Source organism: Equus asinus, chromosome 22, assembly GCF_041296235.1.
Source record: "Equus asinus isolate D_3611 breed Donkey chromosome 22, EquAss-T2T_v2, whole genome shotgun sequence".
In the NCBI taxonomy this organism is placed as follows: domain Eukaryota; kingdom Metazoa; phylum Chordata; class Mammalia; order Perissodactyla; family Equidae; genus Equus; species Equus asinus.
Genome location: NC_091811.1, coordinates 15,688,726 through 15,706,370, shown reverse-complemented (window position 1 = coordinate 15,706,370; position 17,645 = coordinate 15,688,726). Strand labels below are relative to the sequence as shown.

General features: G+C 47.0%; 1 protein-coding gene across 13 annotated transcripts in view; it reads left to right on the top strand.

Moving 5' to 3' along the window:
• The window catches only part of CRACR2A (calcium release activated channel regulator 2A), a 176,251-nt gene that overhangs the window by 94,260 nt on the left and 64,346 nt on the right, over positions 1-17,645 (top strand). For all 13 annotated transcript variants that reach the window (XR_006518404.2, XR_011497113.1, XR_011497112.1 and 10 more), the window contains 3 exons: positions 7,466-7,716; positions 15,648-15,759; positions 16,909-17,092. Coding sequence is in view for 10 of the 13 variants with exons in the window: in XM_070494916.1 (XP_070351017.1) it covers positions 7,501-7,716; positions 15,648-15,759; positions 16,909-17,092 (512 nt within the window). In the remaining 3 variants the exon portion in view is untranslated. The remainder of the gene's footprint in view (positions 1-7,465; positions 7,717-15,647; positions 15,760-16,908; positions 17,093-17,645) is intronic.

The following is a 17,645-nucleotide window of genomic DNA, read 5'->3' as shown; positions in this document are numbered from 1 at the left end:
GAGAAAGGAGGCTCAACTCAGGACAGGGGAATGGTTTCCGGGAGGGGCTTCCTCCTGCTCCCTTATTTTCAGAGTTCATTTAGCTCCCTACACTAACGGACTGAGGGCTTTGGCGGGGAAATTACTTAATTTTCAGCCATTCCTGCTTATCATAGTTGAATGTAAAAGGAAGAATCAGGCTCCTGGGGATAAATACCATAGGTAGGGCTAGATTTGCAAATCCTGGAGGATGTGAGAAGGTTCTGGCTGGATCTATTCAATTCTTTTTAATAGATTTATTGAGATATTGACATACAATAAACTGCACATATGAAAGTGTACAATTTGATGAGTTTTGATATGTATTTGTATCTATGTATATGTGTGTATACGTATACATTTGTAGGTATGCATACTTTCATGAAACTGTCTCCACAATTAAGATTACAAACATGGCCACACCCCACGAAAAGTTTCCCCTTTCTCGTTTGTAATCCCTCTTTCTCACCCTTCTCCACCCTCCCTTCTCTCTTTTCTGTCACTGTCGATTAGTCTGCATCTTTTATAATTTTATATAAATGGGCTCAAATGCACTCTTTCTTTGTCTGGCTTCTTTCACTCACATGATTATCTTGGGATTCATCCAGCTGTTCTTGGTTCTTGGTTCAGCCGTCCCTCCTTTCAGAGCAGGATAGCATTCTATTGTGTGTGTACCGCTGTTTGTTTACCCGTGCTCCTGTGGGTGAGCATTGGTTGTTTGTGGCTATCACAAATAAAGTTTCTGTGAACATTCATGTACAGGTCTTCGTATGCACATATGCTTTTATTCTCGTGGGTGAATATTTAGAAGTGAGGTGGCTGGATTGTGTTGTAGAAGTTTATTTGACTTTTTAGAGCAACTGCCAAATATTTTCCAGAGGACCTGTACCATTTACATTCTGACCAGAAAAGAATGAGCACACTATCCAGTTCCTCCACATCCTTGCCAAGACTTGGCATGACCAATCTTTTTAATTTTAGCCTTTCTAATAAGTGTGCAGTATATTACATTGCAGTTTTAAATTGCATTTCCCTGTGACTAATGATGTTGAACATTTTCATTTAGTTATTTAACATCTATACATCTTATTTGACAAACTTCCTGTTCAAATGTTTGACCATTTAAAAAATTGAGTTATTTTCTTATGAGTTGTTTCCTTAATGAGTTTCGAGAGTTCTTGATATATTCTGGATCAAAATCTTCTATCAGTTATATGCATTGCAAATATTTTTTTCCAGTCTGTGGCTTAAATGGTGTCTTTCAAAGAGCAGAAATTTTGATAAAGTCCAATTTCTCAGGGTTTTAAAAAATGGATTATACTTTTCCTATCATACCTAAGAAACCTTTGCCTAAGTCAAGGTCACAAAGATATTTTCTTGCTGGAGTTTTATTATTTTCAGATTTTACATTAAGGTTTATGATCCATTTTGAGTCCATTTTTGTATGTGGTATAAGGTATGAATTGAAATTCTTTTTGCAAATAGATTTTCAGTTATTTGGGTACCATTTGCTGAAAAGATTAGCCTTTCTCTGCTGGATTGCCTCTGCATCTTTGTCAAAAATCAGTTATATACACAGGTCTATTTTTGGATTCTCTAATCTATATTCTGTTGCATGTGTCTATTTTTCTGTCATTGTGCCGTTTCCCCACTGTCTTGATTACTGTAGATTTATAATAAGTCATGAAATCAGGTAGTCTTTAGTCTTTCGATTTTCTTCTTTTTCAAACCTGTTTTGGTTTTTCTAGGTCCTTTGTGTTTCTGTATGAATTTTAGATTGGCTTGTCAATTTCTACAAAAAAGCCCGCTGGGCTTTTGAGCGGGATGGAGATGAATCTATAGATTTAGGGAGAAATGATGTCTGAGTCTTCCAATCCATGAACGTGCGTATCTCTCCATTTGTTTCAGTCTTCTTTAATTTCTCTCATCAATATTTTATAGCTTTCAGCAGGTATTATACATTTTTTGTCAGATATGTCCCTAAGTATTTCATATTTTTTATCCAATTGTAAATGATATTTTTATTTAAATTTCAGCTTTTTGTTGCTAGTGTGCAGAAATGCAGTTGATTTTTACCGCGAGCTTGTGTCCTTTAACCTTGTCAAAGTCACAAATTAGTTCCAGTAGCTCTTTGTGAATTTCGTCAGATTTTCTACATAGACAATCATGTTGTCTGGGAATAAAGACAATTTTACTTCTTCCTTTCCAATTCGGATGCTTTTTATTTCTTTTCTTGCCTCATTGAACTGACTAAACCCTCCAACACCATGCTGAGTAGACGTGGTCAGAGCAGACATTCTCGTTGTCTTTTTCTTGATCACCGGGGGAAAGCATTTGGGTTTTCACTATTAAGTATGATGTTAGCTGTTGGTTTTTTTGGAGATGTCCTTTTTCAGGTTGGGCAAACTCTTTCCTATTCCTGGTTTTCTGAGAGTTTTCATGAAGAGTGGATGTTGGGTTTTGTCAAACATTTTTCCTGCATGTATTGGGGTAATCATAAGGTTTGTCTATTTTAATTTGTTAATATGGTGAATTACGTTATTGATTTTCAAATGTTAAACCACTCTTGCACTCCTGGGATAAAACCTCACTTGGTCAGGACCTATTATTCGTTTTATGTATGGTGTTGCGTTCAATCTGCTAAAATTTCCTGAAGAATTTTTGCGTCTATGTTCCTGAGGGCTATTGGCCTGTATGTTTTTTTCCTTGTAGTGTCTTTGTCCAGTTTTGGTATCAGGGTAATCCTGGCCTCATAGAATATGTTAGGAAGTATTTCATATTCTTCGATTTTCTGGAAGAGTTTGTGTAGAATTAGTGTTAGTTTTTCTCTAAATATGTGGTAGAATTTATCAGTGTAGCCGTCTGGGCCTAGAGGTTTCTTGTAGGAAGATTTTTAACTGTTAGGTCAATTTCTTTAATAAATATGGTGTTATTCATGTTATCTATTTCTTTTTGAGTGAGCTTTGATATTTAGTATTTTTCGAAGAATTTGTCCACCTCCTCTAAACTGCCAAGTTTATTGGCATAAAGTTGCGCATAATATTCCCTTATTAGCCTTTTAATGTCTGTAGAATTTGTAATGGTGTCATCTCTCAAATTTCTGATACTGTAATTTGTATCTTCTCTCTCTATTGATCTTCCTAAAGAACCAGCTTTTAGTTTTGTTAATTTTCTCTATTTTTCCATTTCATTGATTTCTGCTCTGATCTTTATTATTTCTTCTCCTTACTTTGGGTTTAATTGCTCTTTTTCTGGTTTCTTAAGTTAGAAGCTGAAGTCATTGATCTGAAATCTTCTTCTCTTCTAATATATGTGTGTAGTTCTATACGTTTTTTCCCTGAGTACTGCTTTAGCAATATCCTACAAAAATTTGATATACTGTGCTTTTATTTTCTTTTAGTTCAAAGTACTTTTTAATTTCCCTTTTCATTTCTTCTCTGACCCATGGATTATTGAGAAATGAGTTACATAGTTTCCACATATTTGGGGATTTTCCAGAGGTCTTTCTGTTACTGGTTCTAATGTAATTCGATTGGGGTCAGAGTACATACTTTGTATGACTTGAATCCTTTTAAATTTATTGAAACTTGTTTTATAGATGAGAATATGGACTGTCTTGGTAAATATTCCACGTGTGCTTGAAAAGAAAGTGCGTTGAGCTTTTGTTGAGTGGCGTGTTCTGTAAATGTCAGTTAGGTCAAGAGAGTTGACGGTGCTGCTCGAGGCTTCTGTCTCCTTACTGTTTTCTGTCCACTTATTTTATTAATTATTGATCAAGGGATATTGACATCTTTGCATATGACTGTGGATTTGTCTATTTTTCCTTGCAGTTCTATCATCTTTTGTTCCATGCATTTTGAAATCCTGTTATTAGGTGAATAAGTGTTTAGAATTGTTATATCTGTTGTTGAATTGACTTCTTTGTTGTTATGAAATGACTTTTTTTATGCTCATTAATATTCTTTGTTTTAGAATCTACTTTGCCTGATTTTAATATGCAGTTTCTCTTGACTAGTGTTAATGTGGTATGTATTTTTCCAACCTTTTGCTTTTAACCTATTTGTGTCTGTATATTGAAGTATATTTCTTGTAGGCAACACATAGTTGGGTTTCCTCAACTTCGAGAGTCTGCCAGGCTCTGTCTGGATCTCCCCTTCCTGGGCCGTGACCAGAACTCTTCAGGCAGGAATGGGGTCGTTTGGTTTCCCACCTCTCAGGATCGGGGCTTGGCTAAGGTGACCTGAGGGTGGCCCCATCATGCAAAATTTAAGAAGGTAACCACTCACAGACACATAGCTTTGAGAGTGGATGCCTCGTTAAATGCTGCAGCCTCTTTAAATTTTGTCCCTCTCTCTTAAGACACCCCCCTTTGAGCGGTGTGCTCACAGGGTTGGCACCTGAGAGTCAGTCCTCCTTTAATTTTGCACTTTAGGGACCTCGCTCAGCTCACCTGTGTCCCAGCTCTGCTAACGGATCACTGTCCTTCATTATCTGACATCCAGTGTCTTGGAAACCACTAAAAAAAATTTTTTTTCTGGATTTTTGATTATTTCAACTGGGAGTGTAAATCCAGTCCCTGTTACTCCATCTTTTCTGGAAAAAGAAGTCTAGACTTATTCTTTATGAGGTTTAAAAAATCCCAGATATAGAGCTACCTGCCTGCAATACAAGCGTTTTCAGGCCTCCCTGAAAAGAATTTAGCAAAAGATTGGTCTTCCTTCATTCAGCCGTCAGTGAGCACCTACTGTTTACCATGTGCTGGGCTGGGAGCTGCAGATAAAATCAAGTAAGATGGTGTCGGTCCAGCAGTTGCTCATAGCTGGCTCCTGTAGCACTGTTAGATCGGCTCTTTCAGACCATGCATCACCTGGGACATGGGCCAGAGAAGGCGGAGAGCCAGAGAAAGTCAGACCTAGAGTGGGGAGACCATCTCTACTGAGTCTCATGCCCAGAGTGGTTCAGGGGCTCACTTAAGCTCCCACAGTTAGTCAGTAGTAGTCAGTTGATACATAGTCTATTTTGAGAGATAAGGAGGAGGGACCCAACCCAAATACCTTCCATCAATGCCGGTCACCATGACTGAAGTCCCGCCATTCGAGGCTTACTCACTGAGGGCAGGGACCAGGCCTTATTCATGTTTGCATTTCTCAGTGTTAGCTCAGAGCCTGCTATGTGGTAATCAATAGATGAGAATGAATGAATGAACGAAAGGTAAATGTTAAAATGATCCAGATGCCTCTGGAAGGTGATGTAGGTTATCATCAGATGGGGATGGGGAGACTCTTAAGAGCAAGCCCACAGCCAGGACCCGTGATGGGAAGGCAATGTGGTGTGGTCCATGAGGTCTCTGACTGTCCTAGAGCTTCATCCAACTAAGGCGACTCTCAAGGCCTCTTTCAAACTCATTTTCCTCATCTGTGTGACAGAGATCTGATCATGCTTCCTTTAAAGAAGGATGTCAGGTTCCAATGGGATGAAGTATGTTGGTGGCCTGGCAAGAGAAAACCCTCAAGGAATGACAGGTATTGTTAGTCTAGTGTCCTGGGAACAGCAGGTGGGAGTGAGGGAAGGCTGCTAGATGGCAGAGACCTTGCAGACAGTCCTGTGAGGTAGCAGGAAGACAGCAGGCTGCTCTGCTCAACCTGTGTATTTACAGAAGCTCAGATGTTACCACCGTCATTATCCAAAAGCCCTTCCTAAGCTCAGCATTGCACATAGGTGTGCCGGGCAGTGCCCATAAACCCTGCAGACACAGCCCTGCTTTGTCAGGTCTTACATCCAAAACAGTTCCCTCTGAGGAAGATGGGATAAAAATGTTAAAGCTGTGTATGATCAGGTGACAGCCAGTTCACACCATGTAGGGTGGAGAGAAAGACCGTTTCCCCGTGACGGGCCGGTCCGAGGAGTCAGGGTGGGGCTTCCTTGTCCAGCCAAGTGGAGCGAGAAGGTGCCGTGTGCTCTGCCTTGTCCAGGCTCTGTTGCCCGGAGTTCCTTCCTGAGGCCAGAGATGGTCTTGCAGCTCTGGGCTCACAGCTCTTGACAGATCTGTAGTGGGGGATGTTGGCTGAAATCGTCGGTGGCTTTGGAATCGTGGTGAAGCTGAGCCCGAGGTCCAGCCTCTGACAATCAGTGACGCTCACCTGGCGATGCAGGGACTTTCCACCTTTTTCTGACCATGGACACAGGAGACGTGATTTAGGGCTTCGCTTTCTGCAGTTCCCCACAAAATACATTACAGTGCGTATCTATGTCTTTAAGTTCAAATATTATCATATATTTAAAATTTGTGATTACTGGACAACTTCCAGAGACTCTTCAGATGGAAAAAATCCAAGGATATTGCTATTTCTGTTTATCACATTAATCCAATTTTTCGTTAATAATATTTTATTATTTTGAAATGTCACAGGCTTACAGACTGTCAGGGCCATAAGGGACCTTAAAGACAAACGGGTCCAGTCTTCTCATTATACTGATGAGGAAACTGAGGCCCAGATAGGTACTGACTTGTTCAAGGCCACCTAAGCAGCAGCGGAGTCTAGACCAGAAGCCAGGCTCTGTGTGCCCTCTTCCAGGATGTCACATTGCAGTGCACCCTCTGAAAAGACTCCTTGAGGGCCTTTAAGAATCTGGTTGAGGCGTATGATTTGTGAATCTATGTTGGCTGAAGACAGCCTTGGGTGTCACAGAACCAGGCCTCGCAAGTCCCCTACGACAGGGAGCTCCTTGAGGACAGGCTGCCCCTCCTCATCCATCACTTGCCGTGCTTAGGGCCTCTGCAGAGGTCCGCAGCGTGGACTAAGGGCTCACTAAGAACTTGGGAATTGCGAGTGATGCACGAGAGAGTGCATCTGAGTAAGGGGAGTTCTCCACCTTGGCAGTGCTGAGGAGTCAGGACAGTATGGGGTTAAGATCAAATACAAGTTAGATGACCTTGCATTTAAATCTCAGCTTTTGCACTAACTTGCTCTGTGGCCTTGGTCAAGTCACTCAACCTCTCTGAGCCTCAGTAAAATGGAGATGATAATCTCTATTTCAGAGGGATGAGAGAAATAAGTGAGAAAATGTATACGGAGACCATGGCATCGTGCCTGCCTCCAAGGAAACACTCAATAAATGGCTTTGGGTCTCTCAGGGTCTGTTTTGTTGTTTGTTTAAATTGGGAGAGATTGTTTTCAGGCTTCCTCTCCCTACCTCTTTTCAATCTGGAAATGTCTGTTTTCTCCCCAACCTCCCCCCTCCCCCTTCTCTTCTCTCTTTGATGGGCTGGCTGATCTATTGGCCATCATGGCACGTTTCCCCCTGTCCTGAGCTTCTGTGAATTAAGAGGTGGTTGCTGAGAGATGCCGGGCACAGGGGTGAGTGGGTCTGGCCTTTCCTCTTGTTCTTTTTCAGCCTCACTCCATCCCTACCACACCCACTTCTCTCTCTCATCTTCCATGTTCAGGTTCTAAAAAGCCTTGAAGAAATTGACAAAGCTGGATGGCTACCCCTGAGAGGAGAGCGGTCTCTAGACTCCAGCGACCTGGCCGGGGACCGAAGGGGAGCAGGGCCTGCCTGGGTTCCCTGGACGACCTGGAGTGTAAGGACACCCAGGAGCTGGCACCGGGAGAGCTGGCCATGCTGAGGAAGGCACAGGAGTTCTTCCAGACCTGTGATGCGGGGGGCAAGGGCTTCATTGCCAGGAGCGACATGCAGGTAAGAGGGCCCAGCTGGGCCCGCCCGCCAGGAATGCCCAATGGCCTGCGTCTCCCTGTCTCGGGTTAGGGCTTGCCCTGTTGGTGATGACATCTTTAGCAGAAAAGATGCACCATCTGCCCTGGAAGGAGGTATCGGTCCAAACTTACTGGGAACCGGTTGTCCTGCGTTTGTTCTCTTCCTGGCCTTTACTTGCTGTCACACGTGGGGTTGTTGCCCCTCTCTGACTCAACAACTCCCCAGATTGTGGAAAATAGAGATAGCAACATAAAGATTTAAGAAAGACGCGGTGAAGAACCTTCTGAAACAAAGGTGGCAAGCACTGTCATGTTGCTTCATAATAAAGCTCCGAGCTGTGCCAGAGTCACCCCTGAGAGGTGGCGGGTGCGCCTTAGGGACAGGGCGGTGTCAGTGCGACGGCCCTGAGCGGGGCACTTCTGGAGCTCATCGCGTTTGTCCCTCATCCCCAAACCCAGCTGCACTCAAGCCCCTCGTAAGCACGTCCAGAGAGAGATGGCGGGTCTTCAGCACACGCCATGGCCGAGCACAGGGCTCAGCCAAGTTCTGGAAAGGGCCGAGGCTCAGTGTCTTTGTCTTGTGGGCCATGCAGTCTCTCTCATGGCCGCTCAACTCTGTGTGGGAGCACGAGCAGCTCCAGGCAGCTAGTTTTTCAAAATCCACTGAAGTTGGGCGATGAAGTGTAGGCCCTCATTAGTGTCAGCCCTGCATATGCTCGCGTGTGTGAGCTGCGAGGCGTGGAGGCTGAGGAGTGGGCCGTGTGACCTGGGTGAAGAAACAGCCCCACAGGATGGTGTCTTCAGCCTTCTCCCAGGGCTCCACACCCTGCAGGAGTGTTACAAGTTGAGGGACAAGGCCTGGGAACAGAGCCGGCTTAGCCCACAGGTAAGTGCAGGCCACCCTTGTTTTCAGTTAACCCCCCAGTGAATTTCTGTCACTGGAACTCCTTTGCAAAGGCTCACTTTGCATAGAAGGCCGGACTCAGTGTGTCTGAGGGAAGATCTGGCAAGCCGCTGTCTGAGGCCCTCCTAGCTGCCGCTCACAGGCCTGTGGGCGTGCTGGTTCTAATGGCATGTGCACCTTTCCATGATCTCTTCTAGAAAGAAAGAAAAGGGAATCCACATTTATTGAGGGTCAACTCTGGGCCACACACATGGTGCAGCTTGGCGCTCTCACTGTCCTTGTCCCAGTCCACCGTCCTTGGAGCCACTCTTTAAGGAAGGGAGGAAGACGCACGGTGAATTTAAACTGTGGAGTATAGATCGTTAAAGAAGTCATTTGTGTTTGACTTGTAATGAAGTCCGGAGCATCAAGTCCCAGAGAAACCAGCTCAGCTCATGCCCCCTCAGTCCTGGCTCCTGACCCAGGCAAGAGGCAAATGGGAGGGACAGCTCACTCAGCAGACACTTGTGCCTCCGTGGCAAGTTTTTCTTCCAGCTACTTAGTTTTCTGAAGCATCTGTGTACCTATGGACCATGAAGCATTTACATTTTCAATTCTTCACGCTAAGAAAGTGCTACCGAGAGAGAACAGAGTGCACCATTAAAGCACTATCTCGTTGCTGCCTTCCTCAGTCACGTCTGGAGAAGGATAGGCTGGAAGGAGAAACGTAAGAAAGTCACCCTCTCGTAGTCGACCCTGGCCTCTCTGTGGAAAGCCCACATGTCCCTTGGTCCTCCTGGTCACAGCCCACAAACATCTGCCTGTGGCTTGTCGCCCCGACACATAGCTGCTTTGTGGGATGGTCACTCCTTTTGGTTGGTGGCCATCTCCTTGGACCTGGCCTCCACCACCTGTCTCACCTTCAGCTTCCAGCACAGCCGCATGGGAACTGGAAGGAGCAGAGCTCCAAGTGTGCATGCACGCACTAATTCGGCCCCTGGAGAGGTCCTTTAAAGCAGAGAATGGCTCTCAAGGGAGGGGAGGCTCTGGGCCACGAGGGAGGGAGAACCTAGGCAGCTGGAGGAGGCAGGTGGAGAAGCAAAGTTGGAACACTACTATGGGGAGCTTGCTGTCCTTTTGGAAAAGGAATGAGAGAGTTAGCCCCGCCCCTAGTGCTCTGGTCCTTCTCACCCCTCATTACCAAGTCTCCATTTGCAGAGTGAGAGGGACTTCCTGTCGTCCTCCGAGAGCTGGGGGAGTCTGCCACGTGGTCTGAACCCCACAGTGTGTAGCCAGCCCACCCTGACAGAGCAGGGACCACAGAGGAAAGGAGCAGGGCCAGGAGAAGCTGTTTCTCTTTGGGGTCCCTGGAGGAACCTGAGGTGGCCGCCTGAGGGCGGGGTGCAAGCTGCCCCGTATGCAGGCTCTGCGTGTGGATGTTCTGCTCCAGGGACGCAGCTGGTGGACTCTGAGCCACGCGAAGACAGTGGAGGTGGCGGTTCGAGAGGTCTCAGCCCTACCCACGGCCCCTTGGACTGCACACCGTTCTCCGTGGCGAACCTCTCTGGGTTCCCTGGGGGTCCCTCCAGGTGGAATTGGGGCAAAGATTGCCTGGCCGGGGGGGGGGAGGTCTGGTGCAGTCCCCTAGAGAAGCAGAGTCATGGGGCCAGGGCCCCTGAGGGAAAGTCAGTCCTGCCTCAGAGGGCGAGATGGACAAGAGAGGGCCAGGCCGGGAGGGCGTGAAGGCCCTTCAGCTGGGAGAGGGGGATAGGGCAGGGTGGACAGAAGTCCCTCTGAAGAATCCTAGGGCCTCAGAAATCCTGTCTCCCTGATTCCCAGAGGCGTGAAATGATTACCTCCCAATTCCAAGGACCTTCCTCCCAGCGCTGCTGGGGTTCCTGGCTTGGCCGGGCTGCTAAGAATCGTTTAGGAGTCGGCAGATCTGCCAGACCTGGTCCGCTGCCTGTTTCTGTAGAGTTTTACTGGAGGCAGCGCGTGCTCACTCACATCTTGTCCACGGCAGCTTTTACACCGCGCTGCAGAGGTGAGTGGTGGTGACAAAGAGCCAACGGCCTGCCAAGCGTAAAGTATGTGCTGTTTGGCCCTTCCCAGAAAAGCTTAGCTGACTCCGGACTTAGGGTAACAAGAAGACTTTAAGGATTTTTGTGGTAAATTGACCAAGTTTTAATCCTGAATCTGCAACTTACTAGCAGTGTGCATTTCTGTAAGTCTCTTAACCCCTCTGGGCTGCAGCTTCTCATCTGTGGATGATTTATAGCTACCCCTCAGCCCTGGCAGAGAGTGAAATAAGCTTATGCATGTGGAGCCCTCAGCCTTGAGACCCCGCCCTGGAAATCCCTCCACAGCCCTGATCTGTGGGGGCGCTCATACCCTGTGTTAGCCAGTCCTGGTGTCTTCCACACTGTAATTTTTTAAAATTATGGTAAAATAGACATAACATAAAATTTACCATCTTGACCATTTTTAAGTGGCCAGTGCAGTGGTATTCAGTACATCACATTGCTGTGCCACCGTTACCACCATCCATCTCCAGAACTCTTTTCATCTTGCAAAACTGAAGCTTTATACCCATTAAACAGTAACTCCCCACTCCCGCATCCCTCCAGCCCCAGGCAACCACTGTTGTTTCTGTCTCTATGAATTTGACTACTTTAGGAACCTCATATAAGTGGAATCATACAGCATTTGTCCTTTTGTGACTGGTTTATTTCACTTAGCACAATGTCCTCAAGGTTCATTCACGTTGCAGCATGTGACAGGATTTCTTTCCTTTTTAAAGGCTGAATAATATTCCATTGTACCTGTATACCACATTTGGTTCATCCATTCATCCATCAATGGACACTTGGGTTGCTGTCACACCCTTGAGTGTGAATAATGCTGCTATAAACATAGGTGTACAAATACTCTTCAAGGCCCTGCTTTCAATTCTTTTGGGTAAATACCCAGAAGTGGAATTGCTGGATCATATGGTAATTCTATTTTTAATTTTTTGAGGGAATCACAATTCTGTTTCCCACAACGGCTGCATGGTCATTCTGTAATTTTAAGTGCAAGTCATCTGTCCTCCTTCAGAGACAAAGAAAGGGCATTTCTGCTGGATAGGGCCCTTCCGTTGGTATCCAGCTGGTGCTATTCTTGTTTGTGTCCATGAGTGAGGCCATTTTGCCTCTTAGAGGACATTTGATAGTGTCTAGAGACGTTTTTGATTGAAACGACTAGAGAGGGAAGTGCTACTGGCATCTTGTAGGTAGTGTCCAGGGATGCTGCTAAATATCCTGTAACGCATAGGACAGCTCCTCTCCCCCCTCCCCCAGCAGAAAATTCTCCATTCCAAGAAGACAACAGTGCAAAGGGTGGGAAACCCTAGTGTACACCAAGCAATCAGCCTGAACCGAGCACATCAAGGCACAAAGCCAGATAAAGGTAGATCCTGCCTCCTGGACCTCGTGTCCTCGTCCTGAAGGTGTGTGGTGTGGCTGAGCTAGGCCACCAAGAAGAGAGTGGCTGGTGCTAGAACAGAGGTCTGAACCGGAGGCTGTGGAAGCCCTGAAAGGAGGGAGACCATGATTCTGGCTGTAAAGATGGCTTTCTCCTAGTTTTCTCTTTAATGAGAAATGTAGACATGTTTGAAGCTGTGCAACCATTCCCTTTAAACTACACGAGGCGTATTACCGGGCTGGTGACCAGGAAGGTAGAGGGGTCTGGCTGGAGTGCAGCAGAAGACATCGTTTTTCCAGGGCTCTGGGAGCCAGGGCCCTCAATACTGCTGCTACAGGATTGCTTCCTGTTCCAGGTCCTGGAAAATCCCCAGTTTACGAGACCTTGCTGAGAATCAGCAGTAGTGCTGGTTCAGGATCTGGAGTGTGTGAGGTCTCCCCCAGCGCTCCGTAGACAGTTCAGGATCCCCTGCCATCGCTCGTAGTCACTCATTTACTCATTCATTCGTTTAGCAAGGATCTAAATACTTGATGGTTGTCAGCACTGGGCTACATCCTGGGGACATAATAGTAAAAATGAATGGGGTCCCTGTTCTCAGGTCTCCCAGTCCACTGAAGGAACAGACAGCGATCAACTCATTGCATCTATCGGTATGTGAAATACAAGCTGAGATAAGAGGTATGAAGGAGAGAAGGTGTTTGGGGAGCTGTATAACCACAGAGGCTTCCTGAGGAAGCGATGTTGAGAGTGAAGAAGGAATTCAGAGTTATTGAAGGCGGTGGAGGGAGGCAGTGTTTAAAGGAGCCAAGGAGCTCTAAAGAGCTGCTTGGGCTGTGGACAGTATGGACAGGGCCAGCTGACTGCCTCCTCATCTCTCTTCTCCCCTGCTTGCTCTTCCAGAGGGGAGAGGAAGGGAAACAGATCTCTGGGAGGCTAGAGAGATTCTGGGGGGAGGTGGGGAGGTGTGGAATGGCAGTGCAGAATAGGGAATTCTAGAATGAACACACTGGGGAACCGCGAGATCATAGCTGAGCCCTGAGTGGGAAATCAGTTCTTCATTCCAGCTCTGGTCTCCGCTGTGACTTCAGGCAAATCTCCGAGCCTCGCAGGCTGTCTGCGCAGTGGAATAAATAGTCTTGTCTCTCTCCACCCTGGTTACCTCACTTATTTAAAAATGTACACAGCACCAGGTGCCCAGGGGACAAGACCAGAATAAGTTGGTTTTACATGGCTCTGCAGACCCTGACAAGAAAGATAAATAAGAAGTAATTATGGTTATTAAGACTAAAGGATTTTTCAAGTAGAGCCAATAAAGAGAGGTTAAAGAATCTGGCGGGTGCAGCTGCAGAGAAGGCTGAAGGAGCGCTCAGTACTAATTTGCTAAGATGTGAAGAGTAAGAATGATTTGGAGGATATACTACTGCTTTCACCATCTTCACTGACACCAGAAAGAGGAAACCACCTTGACATGCAGACAAGAAGGGCTGGAATCAGATAATAGGAAGGCTTTGTGGTTGGAAGCGTTAGATGCAGCAATGGTGCCAAAGGTCGGGTATGACATAGCTGTTCCCGGTTCACACTAGTAAGAGAAAAGGCGTCCTTGTCCAGGGTGGTTTGGGTAAAAGGCAAATTGAGGGTCCCACTGACCTCTGCAGTTTCCTTCCAGCCCATTTCTAGCTCCAGCACAGAGTGAGATAGCACATTTTAGATCAGGTTCAGCGATCCTAGGCTGAGAGTGAGGAGAGAGGCAGGATTTCCCACGGACAGGACTGGAATCTGAGTCGGACAGGAGCCTGGGTTTTCACCCGACCTCCAGTGTCATCCCTTTGCTTTCAAAAGGAGCTAATAGACTTCCTGCTTGCCAGATTGACTCCCTCCTCACCCCACCTTCTCTTACTGTGGCTTCTGAGACAGCTGGTTTATGGATTGTTGGTAAACCAGAGATTCGACTGTATGCTAAGCAGATGCGCTTCTAGAATCTTTGCACACACTCTCACTCCCCTTCATTTTTTAAAAAGCTCATTCATATTTAATTCAGTTCTTCTAAATGGCTTCCACATCATTCTATCTTCCTGCTTTGTAATGCATCATAGTCTCCCTTAATGCACATATTTGCCAAATTAAACTTTATGGCTTATCAGTTAGAAGATTGCCATAGAATCAAGCTAAGTGTTCTTGCAAGTTGTGTTATGGGCTTTCACACCTGCCAGCTCTTTTTTATTGTTCAGATGGATACATATCTTCCTTCCTTTGGCCCTGTATTCAGTGTCTTCGGCTGTCACTCACTTCCACACTGGAAATTTTGTACAATTGTCCCTTGGGTAACTAGGAGGAAGTGGGAAGGTCAGCTGGAATATAATGAACTCCCTTGGGAAGTCCTCATTTGGAGACTTACGTTTTTAGGGTATAAGAGGACGCTTGCTTCAACTATGCAAATTGGCCTTGGCCTGGGGCTACTGCGTGTCAGGCAGAAACCTGGAAGAACGCATCAACAGCTCAGCCACTCTGCTCCTCATCCCATCAGCTGGTCCCTGCCCTTCCATCCTCGTGTGGTCCTAGTCAGCCCAGGACTCACAGCCAGTGTTTATTTATGACCTCCTCACACCATCTTGTCCACTTCCCTTTTGAAACACAAATACTCCTGCGGGATTGGCACCTCGAGCCAGCAGGGAGCAGGAGTGGCATACAGCCTGGTGTGGTAGGTACAGGTCACTCAGAGGGAACAGGGGGCCTATCCGGCATCCCCCCAGAGGTAAAGCACTGACAGGTATGTCCATAGAAACTTAGAAATGTGGTGCTCGGGCCCTGGGACATGAGTGGCCTCCATCAGGGAAGACCTCTGGGAGTGTGACCCACAGCTGCATCGCAACAGGGGAGGCAGCGCGGTAGAGGAAGGGGCTTGGGAGAAAGACCAGGTGAGAAACCCGGCTCTGCCACACTCCCCAAGTGCCCTTGGTGGTCGGTGGATCTCTCTCTCGCTCTGCCTCCTTACTGCTTTTTATTGAACGTGTTCTCTGTGCCAGGCACTGAGCCGTGCTCTTGACATTCATTATCTCATTTAATTTGACAACACCACATGTGGAAGTGTTATCCTGCAACAGTATTCAGTCCTTTATAGTTGTGAAGGGCGCCAGCTTTGGAATCAGACCTGGATTTGACTCCTGGCAGTCATTTACTGGCTAGGTGACCTTGAGATGGGTCATTTAACTTCACACTCCATCTATAAAATGGGGGTAATAATGTCCACCTCAAAGGATTGTCATGAGAATTAAATGCAAATACATACAGAGAGATGTAGATAAATATATCAATAAATAGATACATAGGTATCTATTTATTTATTTATAAATCACCTGGCAGATTGTCTAGCACATTAGTAGGCACCCAATAAATGGTAGATGTCCTATTATTCAAAGGAGGAGAAGGGTGGAAAAGTGGTCTTCAGAAGCTTGCTTCTGGCTTTTGTAGGACAGGGCCAGCTCCTGACATTTTTGGCAGAAAGCCCTGAAGCCCAGGGCAGCCCCCGTGATCAGCAGGGTGTTGACCAGGGTCGTCTGGATTGCCTTCAGAGGCTCCGTGAGGAGTTGCCGCTCAGCCTGGAGGACCTGGAGGATGTGTTTGATGCCCTGGATGCTGATGGCAATGGCTTTCTGACCCCAGAGGAGTTCACCACTGGATTTAGTAAGTTCTGATGGACGCTGGGGCCCCAGGGTTATAGGTCCACCTAAAGCTATATAAGGAGCACCCCTGCCCCACAGATCTGAGGGTCCATGTGGCACAAGCTTTCCTGCCCTCCTGAACTTCCAGGCTCTGCACTATTTGGGCCTCTTTTCGCATGTCCACCTTGGCTGCTCACACCACTGCTCTCCCAGTGCCCACCGTACTGTCACTGCCGAGTCCCCTGCCCCCTGAGAATGGCAAGGGGAATGCAGGGAAGCTCTGGCAGAAGGCTTGGCATCAAAGGGTGAGCTGAGATGAGATCTCCAGCCTCTCATTCTCTGCCTTGATACCAGTGGACAGCAAAGTGGCATGACTGCATGACGCACTTCAACCTGAGTCCAGCTGAGTCTCCCAGGTTGAGGGTTCCAGCTGTCAGAGGACTTTCTGGAGGGTTTGAAGAGACCATTCATTCTCAAGGTAGCCAGGAGGAAGGAGAACTGAGATTCCTGAACAAGATAAAGAAACCAGACACACCGTCAGATCAGATATTGATCAGATATTGATCAGCACAGGTACTGGTCAGATAAGAGGCAAGTTTTACCATACGTCTGCCTCATATAAGGTACCATATCGTTTCCTTAAAAGTCTCTGATGCCTTTCCTGACCTTCAGGGACTTAGAATTCACTTGGGAGGATAAGGCAGGTTGCTGGGTTACTAGCCAGGAGAAGTGTGGAGAAAGTGCGCCTGAAACTGTTAAGTAACTTGTGAGTGCAAAGGACGGTGACAGTGGTGGTCTGGGTGACCAGGTGATAGCATGGAATGTGGGCAGGCAGGCTGCAGGAGTGTGATGGAGGAAAGGTGTTGTTTAGAGAAGAAATCAACAGAGATGGGTTCTAAGCCTTGAGTTAAAGAATTGAGGACCACAAAGATGCCATAGTACCTGTCATGCATTCTGCCTTCCCCAGGTTCTAGCATTTCTGACAGAATCTCGTGGAAGTGGGAAAGACACAAAGTCAGGATCATGGTATCCAAGGATCTTTGCCCCCAATAGGGGGTTTCCCTTTTTTTTTCTCTCGGGAAAACCTCAAGTGATTCCTGGTGCCTGGAAAGCTAAGGTTTTCCTGGGTGAGTATTGCCTAATTTAGATCCTTGTGCCCCGCATCCTCCAGGCCACTTCTTCTTCAGCCAGAATAAGCCAAGTCAGGAAGATGCAAGTGAACAGGCGGCCCAGCTCCAGGAAGAGAAGGTCTATCAGTCCAGAGGGGAAGAGGATCTGGGTGACATGGGCGAGGATGAGGAAGCCCAGTTCCAGATGCTGATGGACAAACTTGGAGCCCAAAAGGTTTTGGAAGAGTAAGTGGCCACAGTGGTTTGGGGGATGGAGCCCAGCCTCGGAGCAGCCTCCTCATCTGCCCGCCTCCACCACTAACATTCCTTAAACACTCTGCCAGGCTCCACACTGAGCCTGCCTGGAGACTCGCTGGCTACAGCCTGAGACTCGCCGCCTACAGCCTGCGCTCTGCAGTGGCCTGTCTGTGTGTCTAGGGCTCTGTGTCTGCTTTTTACATTTTTTCATGGGAAGCACTCCTATCCCCCTGCTCTCCTGCTCTGTCCTCACCTGCTGCTGTATCCACACAACCCTTGGCTCAGCCCTGCTCCCAGGTGTGCTCACCCATCAGAGGGCTGGGTGAGGCCTTGAGGGTTTTTCGGTGAGTTTTGCCTAAGCCTTCCCATCACCATTAGCTCTGCTGGAGGCAGCCCTGGGTCTCAGGGCTGCGTGCATGCCAGCCCCGCACCATGGTGTGCTCCTGGCAAAGGCCCTTCGGGTGGACGCTTTGCACATTGTGTCCCTGAGCCACACCAAACCTCTTCAGGAAGGTGAGGTGGGAAATTCACCAGTTTTTAC